Source organism: Heterodontus francisci, chromosome 20 (genome assembly GCF_036365525.1).
Source record: "Heterodontus francisci isolate sHetFra1 chromosome 20, sHetFra1.hap1, whole genome shotgun sequence".
Classification (NCBI taxonomy): domain Eukaryota; kingdom Metazoa; phylum Chordata; class Chondrichthyes; order Heterodontiformes; family Heterodontidae; genus Heterodontus; species Heterodontus francisci.
In genome coordinates, this window is record NC_090390.1 from 13,608,107 (window position 1) to 13,629,388 (window position 21,282).

At 48.0% G+C, this 21,282-nt stretch overlaps 1 protein-coding gene across 2 annotated transcripts in view; it reads right to left on the reverse strand.

Annotated features, from left to right (window-relative positions):
* Positions 1 to 21,282, reverse strand: part of LOC137380494 (hexokinase-1-like) — a 447,865-nt gene that overhangs the window by 228,401 nt on the left and 198,182 nt on the right. For both annotated transcript variants that reach the window (XM_068052395.1, XM_068052396.1), the window contains exons 9-10: positions 12,066 to 12,299; positions 4,804 to 5,108 (exon numbers count right to left, since the gene is read on the reverse strand). In XM_068052395.1, the coding sequence (XP_067908496.1) occupies positions 4,804 to 5,108; positions 12,066 to 12,299 (539 nt within the window). The remainder of the gene's footprint in view (positions 1 to 4,803; positions 5,109 to 12,065; positions 12,300 to 21,282) is intronic.

Here is a 21,282-nt window from a genome sequence, read left to right on the forward strand (position 1 = left end):
GTGTAATATTCAGGGGGATGGTGTACAGTCAGTGCAATATTCAGGGGGATTGTGAACAGTCAGTGTAATATTCAGGGGGATGGTTGGCAGACAATGTAATATTCAGGGGGATTGTGAACAGTCAGTGTAATATTCAGGAGGATGGTGAACAGTCAGTGTAATATTCAGGGGGATGGTGTACAGTCAGTGCAATATTCAGGGGGATTGTGAACAGTCAGTGTAATATTCAGGGGGATTGTGAACATTCAGTGTAATATTCAGGAGGATGGTCAACAGTCAGTGTAATATTCAGGGGGATTGTGAACAGTCAGTGTAATATTCAGGGGGATTGTGAACAGTCAGTGTAATATTCAGGGGGATGGTGTACAGTCAGTGTAATATTCAGGGGGAATGTGAACAGACAGTGTAATATTCAGGGGGATTGTGAACAGTCAGTGTAATATTCAGTGCGATTGTGAACATTCAGTGTAATATTCAGGGGGATTGTGAACAGTCAGTGTAATATTCAGAGGGATGGTGTACAGTCAGTGTAATATTCAGGGGGATTGTGAACATTCAGTGTAATATTCAGGAGGATTGTCAACAGTCAGTGTAATATTCAGTGGGATGCTGTACAGTCAGGGTAATATTCAGGGGGATGTTGTACAGAACGGGTAATATTCAGGGGGATGGTGGACAGTCAGTGTCATATTCTGGGGGTTTGTGAACTGTCAGTGTAATATTCAGCGGGATGGTGTGCAGTCAGTGTAATATTCAGGAGGATGGTGTACAGTCAGTGTAATACTCAGGGGGATTGTGAACAGTCAGGGTATTATTCAGGAGGATGGTGTACAATCAGTGTAATATTCAGGGGGATTGTGAACAGTCAGTGTAATATTCAGGATGATGGTGAACAGTCAGTGTAATATTCAGTGGGATGGTGTACAGTCAGAGTAATATTCAGGAGGATGGTGTACAGTCAGTGTAATAATCAGGGGGATGGTGTGCAGTCAGGGTAATATTCAGTGGGATGGTGTACAGTCAGAGTAATATTCAGGAGGATGGTGCACAGTCAGTGTAATAATCAGGGGGATGGTGTGCAGTCAGGGTAATATTCAGTGGGATTGTGAACAGTCAGTGTAATATTCAGGATGATGGTGAACAGTCAGTGTAATATTCAGGGGGATTGTGAACAGTCAGTGTAATATTCAGGAGGATGCTGTACAGTCAGTGTAATATTCAGAAGGATGGTGCACAGTCAGTGTAATAATCAGGGGGATGGTGTGCAGTCAGGGTAATATTCAGTGGGATTGTGAACAGTCAGTGTAATATTCAGGATGATGGTGAACAGTCAGTGTAATATTCAGGGGGATTGTGAACAGTCAGTGTAATATTCAGGAGGATGCTGTACAGTCAGTGTAATATTCAGAAGGATGGTGCACAGTCAGTGTAATAATCAGGGGGATGGTGTGCAGTCAGGGTAATATTCAGTGGGATTGTGAACAGTCAGTGTAATATTCAGGATGATGGTGAACAGTCAGTGTAATATTCAGGGGGATGTTGTACATTCTGAGTAAAGTTCAGGAGGATGGTGTACAGCCAGTATAATATTCAGGAGGATTGTGAACAGTCAGTGTAATATTCAGGAGGATGGTGTATCGTCAGAGTAATATTCAGGAGGATGGTGTACAGTCAGTGTAATATTCAGGAGGATGGTGTACAGCCAGTATAATATTCAGGAGGATTGTGAACAGTCAGTGTAATATTCAGGAGGATGGTGTACAGCCAGTATAATATTCAGGAGGATTGTGAACAGTCAGAGTAATATTCAGGAGGATGGTGTACAGTCAGTGTAATATTCAGGAGGATGGTGTACAGCCAGTATAATATTCAGGAGGATTGTGAACAGTCAGTGTAATATTCAGGGGATGGTGTATCGTCAGTGTAATATTCAGGAGGATGGTGTACAGTCAGTGTAGTGTTCAGGAGGATGGTATGCAGTCAGTGTAATATTCAGGAGGATGGTGTACAGTCAGTGTAATGTTCGGGAGGATGGTGTACAGTCAGTGTAATATTCAGGGGGATGGTGTATCGTCAGTGTAATATTCAGGAGGATGGTGTCCAGTCTGCGTCATATTCAGGGTCATGGTGCATCTTGTAGATGGTACACACTGCTGCCACTGTGCGTCGGTGGTGGAGGCAGTGAATGTTTGTAGATGGAGTGCCAATCAAGCGGGCTACTTTGTCCTGGGTGGTGTCGAGCTTCTTGAGTGTTGTTGAGCTGCACCCATCCAGGCAAGTGGACAGTATTCCATCACACTCCTGACTTGTGCCTTGTCGATGGTGGACAGACTTTGGGGAGTCAGGAGGTGAGTTACACACTGCAGGATTCCTAGCCTCTGATCTGCTCTTGTAGCCACGGTATTTATATGGCTACTCCAGTTCAGTTTCAGGTCAATCGTAGACCCTTGGATGTTGATAGTGGGATATTCGGCGATGGTAATGCAATTGAATGCCAAGGGGAGATGGTTAGATTCTCTCTTGTTGGAGATGGTCATTGCCTGGCACTTGTGTGGTGCAAATGTTACTTGCCACTTATCAGCTCAAGCCTGGATATTGTCCAAGTCTTGCTGCATTTCTACATGGACTGCTTCAGTATCTGAGGAATTGCGAATGGTCGTGAACATTGTGCAATCATCAGTGAACATCCCCACCTCTGACCTTATGCTTGAAGGATGGTCATTGATGAAGCAGCTGAAGATGGTTGGGTCTAGGACACTACCCTGAGGAACTCCTACAGCGATGTCCTGGAACTCAGATGATTGACCTCCAACAACCACAATCACTTTCCTTTGCGCTAGGTATGACTCCAACCAGTGGAGAGTTCTCCCCCTGATTCCCATTGACTTCAATTTTGCTAGGACTCCTTGATGCCATACTCGGTCAAATGCTGTCTTGATGTCAAGGACAGTTACTCTCAGCTCACCTCTTGAGTTCAGCTCTTTTGTCCATGTTTGAACCAAGGCTGTACTGAGGTCAGGATCTGAATGGCTGTGGTGGAACCTAAACTGAGCAGGTTATTGCTAAGCAAATGCCACTTGCTGGCACTGCTGATGACACCTTCCATTACTTTGCTGATGATTGAGAGTCGTCTGATGGGGCGGTAATTGGCCGTGTTGGACCTGTCCTGCTTTTTGTGTACAGGACATACCAGGGCAATTTTCCACATTGCCGGGTAGATGCCAGTGTTGTAGCTGTACTGGAAGAGCTTGGTAGGGGTGCGGCAAGTTCTGGAGCACAGGTCTTCAGTACTATTGCCGGAATATTGTCAGGGCCCATAGCCTTTGCAGTATCCAGTGCCTTCAGTCGTTTCTTGATATCACGCGGAGTGAATCGAATTGGCTTAAGTCTGGCATCTGTGATGCTGGGGACTTCAGGAGGAGGCTGAGATGGATCATCAACTCGGCACTTCTGGCTGAAGATTGTTGCAAATGCTTTTACAACAATCGTCAATGGTTTCATATATAAAATAAAAACAAGAAATGCTGGAAATACTCAGCAGGTCTGGCAGCATCTGTGGAGAGAGAAGCAGAGTTAACGTTTCAGGTCAGTGACCTGAAAAAGTTCTGAAGAATGGTCACTGACCTGAAACGTTAACTCTGCTTCTCTCTCCACAGATGCTGCCAGACCTGCTGAGTATTTCCAGCATTTCTTGTTTTTATTTCAGATTTTCAGCATCTGCAGTATTTTACTTTTATGTCAATAGTTTCATAGTCATCATTAGACTCACTTTCCATTGCAGATTTATTAATTGATCAATAAATTTGCTGCGGTGGGATTTGAACACATGTCCCCAAAGAAATACCCTGGGTCTCTGGGTGACTAGTACAGTGACAATACCACTACACCTTTGCCTCCGCAGTATTTAACTGGGAGTGCTTGGGGCTCATGCAGGACTGAATGTGGGAGAAGCAGTCTGACAGCGTAGAGGCAGTTGGGGAGCTGAGAGAAGTGGTGGTGAGGTAAAGCTGGGTGAAAATTAAAGCTGTGCTTTCAGATGATCTCACCGGTGGTCAGCATGCAGATGAGAAAAAGGAGGGGGCATGGATAGATCCTCGGGGGACACTTGAGGTAACGGTGCGGGAGCGGGAAGAGAAACCATTGCAGGTAATTCTCTGGCTACGACTGGTTAGAAGATCGTAGAAGCAGGCGAGAACACAGACTCTGCTCAGTGGTTCCCTTTTAATTGCAGCTCAGGTCAGGAACTGCATCTTTCGCACCCTTTCACAATCTGAGGACATTCCAAAGCACTTTACAGCCAATGAAGTACTTTGGAAGTGGTGTTTCTGTGGTAACGTAGGGAACCAAGTTCATCAGGTTCTACACAGCAAGCTCCCACAAACATCAGTGAGATAAATGTTGAGATGATCTATTTGAATCATGTTCGTTGAGGGATAGAGATTGGCCAGGATACTAGGGATTTCTGCCGCCTTTTCTTTCAATAGTGCCATGGGATCTTTGTACCCCTCGAGGGGCCAGACGCTGTTTTGATGTAACATCTCATCCAAAAGTCCGCACTTCCGATATTGCAGTACTGCAACAATACTGCATTGGGTTGTCTGGTTGGATTGTGTGCTAAAATCTATAGAGGGGGGCTTGAACCCACAATCTCCTGACTCCGAGATGAGATTGCAACACACTGAGCCTAGTTAACACTGAGAGCAGCAGCACAAACCTGTGTACATCTCACTTTGTGACAGTGCCTCTTTGCAGTATTGCTGACGTTAAAAACAGATTGGGTGATTAAAAAGTACTGTGACTTACCTGTTCCATCAGGGAATTTTTGAATGAAGGTGGGAAGCATTTTTACTGTGGCAGTCCCATGGGTCGCTTTTTTTAGTCCACGTTCCATCTCCAATCTCATCTTTCTCATGACGGCCACCAGTTGTTGGCTGGTGAGTTTGAATGGTGCCAGGGTCTTCTCTATATGTTTGTGCAGATGAACTAGCCTGTGGGCTACTGCTGTCACCATGGCAGCACCCTTCCCTGTGCCAATCTCAGACAGAAAGAATCGCACATCACAGTCAGGGACCAGGTTTCGAACCAGCTTGCGTAGGTTTTTTGAATACCTGTCATAGAATGTCACAGTGTTACCTCCCAACATTAAACACAGTCTGAGTGTCAAAGCTGCATGATTAATCTTTAAGAAAGTAAATTGATTCTTCAATGATTCAGTCGGTATAGGAACAGGAACATAGGAACGCAGGAGCAGGAGTAGGCCATTCAGCCCATCGAACCTGCTCCACCATTCAATATGATCATGGCTGATTGTCCACTTCAATGCTTTTTTCCCACTCTTTCCTCATATCCCCTTATGTCATTTGTATTTAGAAATCTATCAATCTCTGCTTTAAACATATTCAATGATTAAGTCTCTCCAGCCCTCTGGAGTAGAGAATTCTAAAGATTCACAAGCCTCTGAGTAAAGAAATTTCTCCTCCTCTCTGTCCTAAGTGGCTTCCCTCTTATTTTGAAATTATGTCCCCTGGTTCTAGACTCCCCAACCAGGGGAAACATCTTAGCTGCATCTACCCTGTCTATCCCTTTAAGTATTTTGTAGGTTTCAATGAGATCACCTCTCATTCTTCGAAACTCTAGAGAATACAGGCCCAGTTTCCCCGATTTCTCTTCATAGGACAGTCCCACCAGCCCGGGAACACGTCTGGTGAACCTTTGTCGCACTCCCTCCCTGGCAATAATATCCTTCCTAATGTAAGGGGACCAAAACTGCACACATTACTCCAAGTGCGGCCTAACCAAGGTTCCATACAATTGAAGCTAGACTTCACTACACCTGTACTCACTGTGTGGCTTGGAATTGAGCTGCACAGGACAAGACATTTTACATTTCATCCTAGAATTCTGCTGATTGCGAACCTGTTGGAAAGACTGTGCACTTCAGGTGGGTGAGAAAAGGATGAAACTCAACTGCGATGCCATCCATGGCGGATGCATAACACACAGGAAGACAAGTCACTTGTTGAGCTACTGACACGTAGTCAAACCCAGGGAATCGTACCGAGCGAACAGTACCGCAGGGAATCATACTCCAGGGAAACAGACTCCAGGGAATTGTATCCCAGGGAAACATATTCCAGGGAATTGTACCCCAGGGACTTGTACCACAGGGAAATGTACTCCAGGGAACGTACTCCAGGGTATTTGGGTCTGAAGTTCTGTTAATGGATGATAAATACCTGGTATTTCAAGATAATAGGGTGAACAGGTGTTGGGTGTCAATTAGTTAATTGTATTGAAGTGTGTATAAATAAAAAGCTGGCCAGCACTGGCTGTGGATGTTGTTACGAGTGCAGAAGCTCTGTGACAAGCAATTAACAATCTCCACCAAAGCATCCTCGTCTCAGTGTCTTCTTCAGAAACAGGCTTGGAGATTTCTCAAACACAGGGAATCAGACTCCAGGGAACATTCTTGAGGGAAATCATACTCCAGGGAACATACCCTAGGGAAATATCCCCCAGAGAAACAGACACCAGGGCATCGTACCCCAGGGAACTGTACTGCAGGAAATCGCACTCGAGGGAACCAGACTCCAGGGAAACAGATTCTAGGGAATCGTACCCCAGAGAATCGCACTCCATGGAATCACACTCGAGGGAAACAAACTCCAGGGAATCATACCCCCGTGAATCGCACTCCACGGAATCACACTCGAGGGAAACAAACTCCAGGGAATCGTACCCCAGTGAATCAAATCCCAGGGAATCGCACTCCAGAGAATCACACTCCAGAGAATCACACTCCAGGGAATCATATCCATGGAGTCCTATGCCAGGGAAATGTACACCAGGGAAACCGATTCCAGGGAATCGTATTCCAGGTAATCGCACTTGGGGGAAACAGACCCAGGGAATTGTACCCCAGAGAAACTCCAGGGAACCGTACTCCAGGGAATCACACTCCAGGGAAACACAAAATGTGAAACACAGGGCACACAGTGGCGCAGTGGTTAGCACCGCAGCCTCACAGCTCCAGGGACCCGGGTTCAATTCTGGATACCGCCTGTGCGGAGTTTGCAAGTTCTCCCTGTGACCGCATGGGTTTTCGCCGGCTGCTCCGGTTTCCTCCCACCGCCAAAGACTTGCAGGTGATAGGTAAATTGGCCATTGTAAATTGCCCCTAGTGTAGGTAGGTGATAGGGAATATGGGATTACTGTAGGGTTAGTATAAATGGGTGGTTCTTGGTCAGCACAGATTTGGTGGGCCGAAGGGCCTGTTTCAGTGCTGTATCTCTAAATAAAAAAAAAGTACTCTGGGTGGGCGACTTCAATGTCCATCACCAAGAGTGGCTCGGTAGCTCCACTACTGACCGAGCTGGCCGAGTCCTAAAGGACATAGCTGCTAGACTGGGTCTGCGACAGGTGGTGGAGGAACCAACACGAGGGAAAAACATACTTGACCTCATCCTCACCAATCTGCCTGCTGCAGATGCATCTGTCAATGACTGTATTGGTAGGAGTGACCAACGCACAGTCCTTGTGGAGACGAAGTCCCGTCTTCACATTGAGGATACCGTCCATCATGTTGTGTGGCACTATCACCATGCTAAATGGGATAGATTTCGAACAGATCTAGCAATGCAAAACTGGGCATCCATGAGGCGCTGTGGGCCATCAGCAGCAGCAGAATTGTACTCATCCACAATCTGTAACCTCATGGCCCGGCATATCCCCCACTCTACCATTACCATCATGCCAGGAGACCAACCCTGGTTCAATGAAGAGTGCAGGAGGGCATGCCAGGAGCAGCACCAGGCATACCTCAAAATGAGGTGTCAACCTGGTGAAGCTACAACACAGGACTATCTGCGTGCCAAACTGCGTAAGCAGCATGCGATAGACAGAGCTAAGCGATCCCATAACCAATGGATCAGATCTAAGCTCTGCAGTCCTACTACATCCAGCCATGAATGGTGGTGGGCAAATAAACAACTAACTGGAGGAGGTGGCTCCACAAATATCCCCATCCTCATTGATGGGGGAGCCCAGCACATTAGTGAGAAAGATAAGGCTGAAGCATTTGCAACAATCTTCAACCAGAAGTGCCGAGTTGATGATCCATCTTGGCCTCCTCCTGAAGTCCCCAGCATCACAGATGCCAGACTTCAGCCAATTCGATTCACTCCGCGTGATATCAAGACACGACTGAAGGCACTGGATACTGCAAAGGCTATGGGCCCTGACAATATTCCGGCAATGTTACTGACGACCTGTGCTCCAGAACTTGCCGCGCCCCAAGCCAAGCTGTTCCAGTACAGCTACAACACTGGCATCTACCCTGCAATGTGGAAAATTGCCCTGGTATGTGCTGTACACAAAAAGCAGGACAAATCCAACCCGGCCAATTACTGCCCCCTTAGCCTATTCTCAATCATCAGTAAAGTGATGGAAGGTGTCATCAACAGTGCCATCAAGCGGCACTTGCTTAGCAATAACCTGCTCAGTGACGCTCAGTTTGGGGTCCGCCAGGGCCACTCAGCTCCTGACCTCATTACAGCCTTGGTTCAAACATGGACAAAAGGGCTGAAACTAAGAGGTGAGCTGAGAGTGGCTGCCCTTGAGATCAAGGCAGCATTTGACTGAGTATGTATTCAAGGAGCCCTGGCAAAACTGAGGTCAATGGGAATCAGGGGGAAAACCCTCCGCTGGCTGGAGTCATACCTAGCACAAAGGAAGACGGTTGTGGTTGTTGGAGGTCAATCATCTGAGCTCCAGGACATCACTGCAGGAGTTCCTCAGGGTAGTGTCCTAGGCCCAACCATCTTCAGCTGCTTCATCAATGACCTTCCTTCAATCATAAGGTCAGAAGTGGGGATGTTCGCTGTTGATTGTACAATGTTCAGCACCATTCGTGACTCCTCAGATACTGAAGCAGTCCATGTAGAAATGCAGCAAGACCTGGACAATATCCAGGCTTGGGCTGATGTGGCAAGTAACATTCGCGCCACACAAGTGCCAGGCAATGACCATCTCCAACAAGAGAGAATCTAACCATCTCCCCTTGACATTCAACAGCATTACCATCGCTGAATCCCCCACTATCAACATCCTAGGGGCTACCATTGACCAGAAACTGAACTGGAGTAGCCATATAAATACCGTGGCTACAAGAGCAGGTCAGAGGCTAGGAATCCTGAGGGGAGTAACTCACCTTCTGACTCCCCAAAGCCTGTCCACCATCTACAAGGCACAAGTCAGGAGTGTGATGGAATACTCTCCACTTGCCTGGATGGGTGCAGCTCCAACAACACTCAAGAAGCTCGACACCATCCAGGACAAAACAGCCCGCTTGATTGGCACCCCATCCACAAACATTCACTCCCTCCACCACCGACGCACAGTGGCAGCAGTGTGTACCATCTACAAGATGCACTGCAGCAATGCACCAAGGCTCCTTAGACAGCAACTTCCAAACCCGCAACCTCTACCAACTAGAAGGACAAGGGCAGCAAATACATGGGAACACCACCACCTGCAAGTTCCCCTCCAAGTCACAAGTCATCCTGACTTGGAACTATATCGCCGTTCCTTCACTGTCGCTGGGTCAAAATCCTGGAACTCTCTTCCTAACAGCACTGTGGGTATACCTACCCCAAATGGACTGCAGTGGTTCAAGAAGGCAGCTCACCACCACCTTCTCAAGGGCAATTAGGGATGGGCAATAAATGCTGGCCTGGCCGGCGTCACCCACATCCCATGAATGAATGAAAAAAAACACAATCCAGGGAATCATACCCCAGGGAAATGTACCCTAAGGAATCATACCCCAGGGCATTGTACTCCAGGGAATTGTACCCCAGGGAATTGTACCCCAGGGAATCGTACTCCCAGGAATCACACTCCAGGTAATCACACTCTAGGGAAACAGTCTCCAGGGAATCGTACCCCAGGGAATCGTACCCCAGGGAATTGTACACCAGGGAATCATACCCCAGGGAATCTTACCCCAGGGCAACAGACCCCAGGGAAACACACTCCAGGGAATCGCACTCCACGGAATAGTACTCCAGGGAATCATACCCCAGGGAAAGAGATTCCAGGGAATTGTATGCCAGGGAATCATACTCTAGCGAATTGTACCCCAGGGAATCGTACTCTAGGAAATCATACTCCAGGGAAACAGACTTCAGGGAATCGTACTCCAGGGTGATGTACCCCAGGGAAACACATTCCTGGGAATCGTACCCCAGGGGAACACACTCCAGAGAATCGTACCCCAGGGAAACACACTCCAGGGAATCGTACCCCAGGTTAACACACTCCAGGGAATCATACCCCAGGGAAACACACTCCAGGGAATCATACCCCAGGGGACACACTCCAGGGAATCGTACCCCTGGGGAACACACTCCTGGGAATTGTACCCCAGGGAAACACACTCCTGGGAATCGTACCCCAGGTTAACACACTCCAGGGAATCGTACCCCAGGTTAACACACTCCAGGGAATCATACCCCAGGGGACACACTCCAGGGAATTGTACCCCAGGGGAACACACTCCTGGGATTCGTACCCCAGGTTAACACAGTCCAGGGAATCACACTCCAGGGAATAGTACTCCAGGGAATCATACCCCAGGGAAAGAGATTCCAGGGAATTGTATGCCAGGGAATCATACTCTAGGGAATTGTACCCCAGGGAATCGTACTCTAGGGAATCATACTCCAGGGAAACAGACTTCAGGGAATCGTACTCCAGGGTGATGTACCCCAGGAAACACACTCCTGGGAATTGTACCCCAGGGGACACACTCCAGGGAATCGTACCCCAGGGGAACACACTCCAGGGAATCGTACCCCAGGGGAACACACTCCTGGGAATCGTACCCCAGGTTAACACACTCCAGGGAATCATACCCAAGGGAAACACACTCCAGGGAATCATACCCAAGGGAAACACACTCCAGGGAATCGTATTCCAGGGAAACACACTCCAGGGAATCATACCCCAGGTTAACACACTCCAGGAAATCGTACCCCAGGTTAACACACTCCAGGGAATCGTACCCCAGGGAAACACACTCTAGGGAATCATACCCCAGGGGTACACACTCCAGTGAATCGTATTCCAGGGAAACATATCCAGCGAAACGTATCCAGGGAAACGTACCCCAGGGAAACACACTCCAGGGAATCATACTCCAGGGAAAAACACTCCAGGGAATCATACGCCAGGGGAACACACTCCAGGGAATCGTACCCCAGGTTAACACACTCCGGGGAATCATACCCCAGGGGAACACACTCCAGGGAATCATACGCCGGGGAAACACACTCCAGGGAATCATACCCCAGGGGAGCACACTCCAGGGAATCATGTGCCAGGGGAACAGACTCCAGGGAATCATACCCCAGGGAAACACACTCCAGGGAATCATACGCCAGAGGAACACACTCCTGGGAATCATACCCCAGAGGAACACACTCCAGGGAAACATACCCAGGGAAACGTATCCAGGGAAACGTATCCAGGGAAACGTACCCCAGGGAAACACACTCCAGGGAATCATACCCCAGGGGAACACACTTCAGGGAATCGTACCCCAGGTTAACACACTCCAGGGAATTATACCCCAGGGAAACACACTCCAGGGAATCATACCCCAGGGGAACATACTCCTGGGAATCGTACCCCAGGGAAACACACTCCAGGGAATCATACCCCAGGTTAACACACTCCTGGGAATCGTACCCCAGGGAAACACGCTCCACGGAATTGTACCACGGGTTAACACACTCCAGGGAATCATACCCCAGGGAAACACACTCCAGGGAATCGTATTCCAGGGAAACATAGCCAGGGAAATGTATCCAGGGAAACGTATCCCAGGGAAACACATTCCAGGGAAATATATCCCAGGGAAACGTACCCAGGGAAACGTACCCCAGGGAAATGTACGCCAGCCAGAGTTGGTATCTTCAGCAGGAAATGATCTAGGAAAAAGAAATTGCTTTGAAGAAATAAGGCAAACAAAGTATTTGGATGTCGTCCTCCTGATTGTTACTTACTGCAGATCGCTTCTGTACAGTGTCCCATCAATCCCCACTGTCGTTCGGAGTCGCTTCACTTTCTTATTTTCCTTTATCTGTTTCAGAATAACGGCCAGAGCAGCAGCACAAAGATTGGCTGAACGAAATGAAACAATGCTGCAGATGTGTTTCACAGCCATACAGTCCTCTTCAGAAGGCTCCAGTTCTAGTTTCTTCAGGATCGTCATAGTATTTCCCAAGTCAGAGCAATAACTAAAGGATGACACAGAGATAGTGAAATGTTAGCTTCTGTGTAATATTAACTGCAAAATGATTGTGCATGGAATGTAAGTATGACAGGGATTGCTCACAATGGCACTTCCACATTCCCAACAGCCTAGCCTTTGACCCTCAGTGCAACACATTACTTCTGCAGCCATTGATTTGCTCAACTATTCCCTTCCCTTGTATTATGCTGCTGTAAAAGTGAAAGTGATGATTAATTTGAACCTGACTGACAGGGCCTGACAGTGTGACAGTAACACATGGCAGACAGTCCATGCTGCAAAACACAACAGTGAAGGGATGCTGTTTACTTTTTTGTTCCCAAAAATACACTTTATTCATAAAAGACTGTAAAAAAAAACTTTACAAAACAGTTCAAAACAACACCAAGTTGACATTCCAGAAAGTGCAAAGGAAATCAGTTTTCTTCAATACAGGAGTTAGTTGCCTCACAACCCTTCCATTCCGTTTTACATGCCATGTACATTTTAAAGCAAACACATATTTGGTGTATGCAGCCCCGAGGGGTTTCCCATGGGTCCAGCCCCTCAGTTCACTTTGGTGGGAGGACCCTACACTGTGGTCTTTCCCCATTGAACCTTTGCTGTGGCTGCCCCAAGCTTTAGTGCGTCCCTCAGCACGCAGTCCTGGACCTTGGAATGTGCCAGTCTGCAACACTCGGTCGTGGACAACTCTTTGCGCCGGAAGACCCAGCAAGTTTCGGGCAGACCAAAGAGCGTCATTCACCGACTTGATGGTCCTCCAGCAGCAGTTGATATTTATCTCGGTGTGCGTCCCTGGAAACAGCCCATAGAGCGCAGACTCCTGTGTTCACGAGCCGCTTGGGATGAACCTTGACAAAAGCCACTGCATCTCTTTCCACACCTGCTTTGCGAAGGCACATTTCAGAAGGAGGTGGGCAACAGTCTCTTCCCCACCACAGCCATCTCGAGGGCAGCTGAGGAGGTGGTAAGATTCCAGGCATGCAGGAAGGATCTGACAGAGAGGGCCCTTCTCACCACCAGTCAAGCTACGTCTTGGTGCTTGTTTGAAAGTTCTGGTGATGAGGCATTCCGCCAAATAACTTTGGCAGTCTGCTTGGGGAACCATCCGACAGGAGCTACCATCTCCTTTTCCCGTAGGGCCTTGAGGACATTCCGTGCAGACCACTGCCTGATGGATTGGTGGTCAAAGGTGATTTTCGGCACAAACTTTTCCACAAAGGATAGGTGGTTTGGCATGGTCCAACTGGATGGAGCGTTCCGCAGCAATGTAGCCAGACCCATCCTTCGGAACACCGGGGACAGATAGAACCTCAGCACGTAGTGACACTTGGTGTTTGCGTACTGGGGCTCAACGCACAGCTTGATACAGCCACACACGAAGGTGGTCATCAGGATGAGGGCAACTTTGGGTATGTTTTTTCCGCCTTTATCCAGAGGTTTGAACATCATGGCCCTCCGGACCCAGTCCATTTTGCATCTCCAGATAAAGCTGAAACGGATACAGCAACAACATGATCGCCTCGCACCTGATGACCAGGTGCTTACACCACAATGGCGAGAACGCTGCTCCCACATGCTCAGTTTATGGTGTACCCTGGCTACTCGCTCCTTCCAGGTTTTGGCGCATACCCCGGCCCTTCCGAACCATATCCCCAGCACCTTCAGGTAGTCTGGCGTGACGGCCCAGTTCCCAAAGAACATGGCCTCGCTCTTGCCGTGATTTACTTTGGCTCCTGAGGCCAGTTCGAACTGGTCATAGATACTCATCAGTCTGCAAATGGAGAGCAGATCTGAGCAGAAGGCGGTGACGTCATCCATGTACAGGGAGGCTTTAACCTGAGTGCCTCCGCTGCCTGGGATTGTCATTCCTCTTGTGCTCGCATCCTTCCTAATGGACTCAGCAAAAGGTTCAGTACAGCAAACAAACAAGGCCGGAGAAAGGACAGCCCTGTCTGACTCTAGATTTGATTGGGAAACTTTCTGATTCCCACCCATTGATTGAGACTGCACTGCTGATGTTTGTGTAGAGCAGTTTGATCCAATTGCCATTTTGGATAAAACCCCATTTTGGAGAGTACGTCCATCATGTAGGTGTGCGATATCCTGTCAAAAGCCTTCTCCTGATCCAAAGATGAGGCAGGTGTCCACCCTCCTGTCCTGTACATAGGCGATCGTATCCCTGAGTAGCGCGAGACTATCAGAGATCTTCCTGCCAGGTACAGTACAGGTCTGTTCACCAACTCCAGAGCAGACTTGACCCAACTGGCGATGACTTTGGACAGAATCTTGTAGTTTACATTAAACAGTGAGATGGGCCGCCAATTTCTAATTTCAGCCCTCTTCCCCTTCCACTTGTAGATGAGGGTGATGATGCCTTTCCTCATGGATTCTGACATGCTACCGGTCAGAAGCATACTTTCATACACTTCCAGCAGGTCCGGGCCGACCCAGTCCCACAGAGCCGAAAACAACTCAACCAGTAAGCTGTCGCTTCCAGGAGTTTTACTCATCTCGAAGGACCTGATGGCCTTTGTCAACTCGTCCAGAGTTAGCAGTTTGTGAAGACTATCCCGCATGCTGTCATCTAAGACCTCCATGATAGATGACAGGAAGAACTGGGATGCCGTGCGGTCTGTGGGCTTCACACCATACGGCCCAGCATAAAAGGATTTGCTAATCCTTAGTATGTCAGACTGCAATGAAGTTACCGAGCCATCCTCTTCCTTCAGGCTGCTGATCACAGAGCTCTCTCTCTGTACCTTTTCAAAGAAGAAACGTGAGCACATCTCATCCTGCTCAACGGAGTGGACTCTGGGCCGGAAGATTATCTTGGAGGCTTCTGTGGCACAGAGCATGGCTCTTCAACTCTTGGAGATCCTCCTTGACGTCGACCCCCATCGACTGCAGCCGGAGCAGATTTGCATTCTTTTCTGGAGTCGGGACATTTCCCTCTGTCTCTCTCTCGCCCTCTGAACACCTTTGAGAATAAAGAACCTCTTGATGTTCGCCTTGATCACTTCCCACCAGTGCTCCGGAGACTCAAAGAGGGGTTTCACGGTTCTCCAACCTTTGTAATCCCTTTTACGTTCCTCAATGTTCTCTGGGGTTAGCAGTGTAGCATTGAGCTTCCATGTCCCCTTGCCAACCCACTCGTTGTCCTGTAAGTGTCAGTCGGCCAGTAGGAGGCAGTGATCAGAGAAGAAAACCGGCTTGACAGAGGTGGATCTGACCGTAAAGCAAGGGAGTCAAACAGGCATACCTGTCTGGTCTTGACCAGGTGTATCCATGCTGCGTTCTCTCTGCAGGTTTGCTGAAGATGTCATGCAGTTTGGCATCTTTTACTGTTTCCATTAGGAATCTGGACGTAGCATCCAGTTTGCTGTCATCACTGCCAGATCCTCCAGCTGTATCAATGATGCAGTTGAAGTCACCGTCAAGAATGACTGGCCTGGGTGTTGCCAGCAGCAGTGGGAGCTGCTAGAGGACAGTCAGTCGCTCGCTGCATTGAACTGGGGCGTATACGTTGATTAACCAGAGTGGAGCATTGTTGTACATTATATCCGCTACGAAGAGGCAACCGCCCACCACCTTTTTTTTTATTTTAGAGATACAGCACTGAAACAGGCCCTTCGGCCCACCCATTTATACTAATCCTACACTAATTCCATATTCCTACCACATCCCTACCTGTCCCTATATTTCCCTACCACCTACCTATACTAGGAGCAATTTATAACGGCCAATTTACCTATCAACCTGCAAGTCTTTGGCATGTGGGAGGAAACCGGAGCACCCGGAGAAAACCCACGCAGACACAGGGAGAACTTACAAACTCCACACAGGCAGTACCCAGAATTGAACCCAGGTCGCTGGTGCTGTGAGGCTGCGGTGCTAACCACTGCGCCACTGTGCCGCCCATAACTTCGGAAATGGTGAAGTTGCCTCCCTGCAGCAGAATACCCAGGCCGGAGGAATGGGAATCATTTCCCCCTGACCAGATTGATGGCCTGTGTGACCACCATCGCGACCATTACCTGTAAGTGCTGAGGTGCGGGATTCCACACTCCTGCAGAAACAGCAGGTCGGCTTTGACCTTGGCAAGGTAGTCCAAGGTTGAAACACATCGCGTAATGGATTTAACGCTACGCACGTTCATCGAAGCAATCTTCATACCCATTTTAAAGTTGGGTGTTGCTTACCACACCAGGTGTCTTTGCTAGTCGCAGTCCTTTGCTATGTTCCTGCATACCCACAGTGTACACAAGCTGTTTCACATTCTTTGGACTCAGAAACCTGTCCTGATACTAATGGGGGTTTTGTTCCGCTGGGGTGACATCGGGGGGGGGGGGGGGGCGGTGGTCTTGTAGGCAGCAAGGCTTGGGCTGTCCTCTGCTGGTGGTGTCTTTCCCCTCTGTCCCTCCTTGAAAACATCACTGCTCCCGGCTTCTCGGAGCTGGTGTGAGCCAGATGCTTCGTTGCTCTCAGTCTCCCGGAGCTGGGGTGCGCTGGGCATCTCGCTGGTTTTGGCGCTTTGGGGTTGGGGCGTGCGGGCCTGTCACAGCTTCCAGTGCCCTGGAGCTGGAGGCCTTCCTCTTCCAGTTCCTTTGAGTTTTGCTGCTCCTTTTGCAGGTGTCGTCTTTCCGGCCCTTCCTCGTCCAATGAGGAGGAGCTACTGTAGTCTATCTCAGATGGTAGCCTCCTCTTGCCACTGATTTGGGTGATGGCCTGTTCCTTTTTTGGAGGCTTCTTCTTTGTAGTTTTCCTTTTTCCCACTTGCCACTGACCAGTTTGTCCATCTGCTGCCTCCTCCTCCATTGATTCTGTCTGTAGAGGAGGAGTTTCCGGGCACGGAGTAGGTGTTGGATCGTTGGGTGCAGCTGCCTCCCATTTCTTCTCCTTCTCAGATAGACTTTCCTCGCTGTGGGGAGGATTGCTTGTCTCCTTTCCAGTACCAGACATGTTCGCCGTTCCTTCACCCGGCCTTTCCTTGGACCTTGCCGCCTGTGCATAACTGAGGCAGCATTTGGGGCAGGTTTTGTAGAGGTGGCCAGCTCCACTGCACAGGTTGCAGCACTTGCTCTGTTTACAGTCCTTGGTCTGATGGTCTTCCTTCTTGCAGTTCTTGCAGACGACTGTGCTGCAGTTGGCCGCCATATGACCAGATTTGCCAAGGTGCGACAAACTCTGGGCTGTCCTGTATTGACCCGATTTTATGCTGCCCCAACTTCCAAACCTGCTGCGGGGGACAGCATAAAATTCTCCCCTCCATTGCTGTTGCCGAGCAGCAGATGGAGGGAGACGCCTGCTGCATGGGTTCTACATTTATATCGCTGCGCTGATGACTTCAGGCTGCAACCTTTGAATTTGAAGTAAACCCTGTCTGCTCTTCGAAGCATTCTCATCCAGAGCCTGAATTGCCACCATGAGTAAATATTATGGCAGCCAGGAACACGCAAGCTTGGAGGTGGCAGCTTCATTTTTAGGATTGAACCTCTTGAAGGCCCTTGCCTGTCTGTTGGGGTGGAGGGTATGTGGGGGAGGGTCTTTGGTCCAGGAATGTCTAAGGCCAATTCCAATGTCCACCCAATCAGACCCTTGTGGCCATGTCTATATGGTTTAGTGTGACATCAGGTCCTGCATCAGGTCCTCTGTGTTTAATAAGAAAAATTAAATGCAAGATGGGAACAATATGAGATTGGTCATGAGTGAGTTGCACAATGTTGCACTGTTCCATTCTGGCCACCACACTTTAGGAAGGATCTCAAGGTATTAGAGATGGTGCAGAGGAACATGAGCATATAAGAACTTAAGAAGCAGGAACAGAAGTAGGCCAAACAGCCTCTCGAGCTTGCCCCGCCATTCCATACCATCATGATCTTTGACCTCAACTCCACCTTTCCAACAGATGAGATGCCATGCATGATGGCTGCCCTTTATTTGTGCAACCACAGCAGGTTACGGCTACTGATTTATTTATGTAGCAGTAGCTCTTGAGCTACTTGGCATCAGGTGGCAGGACCGTATCTCCAACACAAAAGTCCTCAAGGCGGCCAACATCCCCAGTATATACACGCTACTGAGCCAGCGGCTCTTGAGATGGCTTGGCCATGTTAGCCACATGGAAGATGGCAGGATCCCCAAGGACACATTGTACAGCGAGCTCGCCACTGGTATCAGACCCACCGGCCGTCCATGTCTCCGCTTTAAAGACGTCTGAAAACGCGACATGAAGTCCAGTGACATTGATCACAAGTCGTGGGAGTCAGTTGCCAGCGTTCACCAGAGCTGGCGGGCAGCCATAAAGGCAGGGCTAAAGTGTGGCGAGTCGAAGAGACTTAGCAGTTAGCAGGAAAAAAGACAGAAGCGCAAGGGGAGAGTCAACTGCGTAACAGCCCTGGCAGCCAATTTTATCTGCAACACCTGTGGAAGAGTCTGTCACTCTAGAATTGGCCTTTGTAGCCACTCCAGGCTTTGCTTCACACACCACTGACCACCTCCAGGCGCTTACCCATTGTCTCTCGAGACAAGGAGACCAAAGAAGAAGAGTTCTTGAGGAACACAAATCTGTTTGCTCAGCTGCCTGTGGGCCTGGACAACTATCCACTCAATTCTTTGCAAACATGTTTATCTGTGAGCAGCAGAATTTATCTAATTTAATATTATCATTTCAGCATAGTTGCAATGCAACACAAACAAAACACAACTAAAAATGGTCTCAAGTTACTACCAGCAACATGTGCAAATTTTAATGGAGATGTCAGTGCCCTGAAGGAGCTTCAAATCAGTCATATTGCAACCATTGCTTACTAGAACACTGTTACTTTGTGAAGTATGTCGCATGTTTAAAAATATTTTTGCTGCCCTGTTGTCCTCACAAAGAGGAGGAATGTCAGTGCTGTGACTGCAATGTTTTTCAACCTTCTGCACTATATGATACTGCAGTGCTTCAGAGACTGGGTAGAAATGTGTAATTTCACAATGCAGGGAGTGATTGAGGCACATCATGAGATGCATTTAAGTGGAAGCCTGATAAACACATGCCAGAGAGAGGAAGAGAAGGATGTGCTGTTTAGGTGAGATGAAGAAATTTGGGAGGAGGAGTGTATGGAGCATAAAGACTGCATGGAACAGCTGGAATGAGTGACCAGTCTCTGTGCTACACAATCTCTGGAGTGCAATGTGATCAGGCATAGTGGGGTAGTCCAATCAGTCCAAACTGAAGCAAAATACTGTGAATGCTGGAAATTTGAAATAAAAGCAGAAAATTCTGGATATACGCAGCAGGTCCTGAAGCAGCTGTAAAGAGAGAAACAGTTAACTTTATTTATCTCTCCATTGATGCTGCCTGACCTGCTGAGCACCTCCAGTACTTCCTGTCTTCCGTCCAAACTGAAGTCTATGGGCCAGGTGCAGCTGTTGGAGCAGAGTAATCTGACCCTCAAAGGCCAAGCTACACACTCCTGAATGTGCTTCTATTTCTTACCTGCTGGATTGTCCACTTAAATCTCGTGAGCACAAAGGTTTGGAATTGGCTGTTTTTAGTGTGGTTACTCATTGGTGGATAAATCCACCAATTGGACCACTAAGACTTGTATTAATATCAGCCTTGTGGGACGTATGCTAATTAATGCAAGCACAATTTTAAAACTTTGTGATCCTGGTGCTCCATAGTCCGAACCTATGGAAGCTTTGCCTTAGACCTGAACTTGCACCATTCTCTAGTTTCTCTCCTCTTCATAAGCTAACAGAGAGGGTTGAGGAGGATAATGCAGTTGATGTGATGTACATGGACTTCCAAAGGGCATTTGATAAAGTGTCACTTAAAAAGCTTGTCAGCAAAGTTGAAGCCAACAGAATAAAAAGGACACTGGCAGCATGGATACAAAATTGGCTGAGTGACAGGAAACGGAGTATAGTGGTGAACAGTTGTTTTTCAGACTGCCCATAGAGCAACATTATCTGAAAAGAGAGAGAGAAGCACTCTCAATTACACTTTTATCTCTACTTATATGGAAGCAAATTTAAAGTAATAACCAATCATAGACCACTAGTGAGTTTGTTCAGCAATCCACATAGCAAACCACCCACTCAAATAGAACATTGGATATTCAAACTACAAGAGCACGAGTTCCAAGTTGAGCATTAGCCAGGCAAGCTCAACTCAATGGATTATCTTTCATGACATCCATTGCCGACATTTGGTCGTACTAGTTGTGAGGAAAAGGTTGCTGAACAATCATCGTAATGACGCAAGCATAAATGCGGTGCCAAAGTCGCTAAAACTAGCCAACATCAAAGTGTCGAGAACCAGAGGACACCGATTTAAGGTGAATTGCAAAAGAATCAAAAGAGACATGAGGAAAAACCATTTTATGCAGCAAGTGGTTAGGGTCTGAGAATGCAATGGAGGCAGATTCAATCGAGGCCTTCATTGTGATTGAGAAAGCGCGACAAATAAAATCGCTTCACATTACAAGGTCTTCACAATGTTCAAAACAAGCTCATCGTTACAACCACTTCTGATCTGAGATTACACAACAACTGTATTGTTATTCCACACACTTTGAGGGAATGTGTTGTCGACAAAGCACATGATGGACACCAGAGAATTGTCAAAACCAAAAACTCCTTAGGACAAAGATATAGTTCCCAGGAATTGACCGTATGGGAGTGCACAAAATCAATCAGTGTTTGCCATGTCAAGTAACCAGAATGTCAAGTCATCAAGATCCTCTCAAGATGTCCGAACTACCTCCAGGACCATGGATTGAAGTTAGTGTTGACTTCGCAGATTTGCCCACTGGTGAACAAAGAACAAAGAACAAAGAAAATTACAGCACAGGAACAGGCCCTTCGGCCCTCCAAGCCTGCACTGATCCAGATCCTCTATCTAAACCTGTCGCCTATTTTCTAAGGGTCTGTATCTCTTTGCTTCCAGCCCATTCATGTATCTGTCTAGATACATC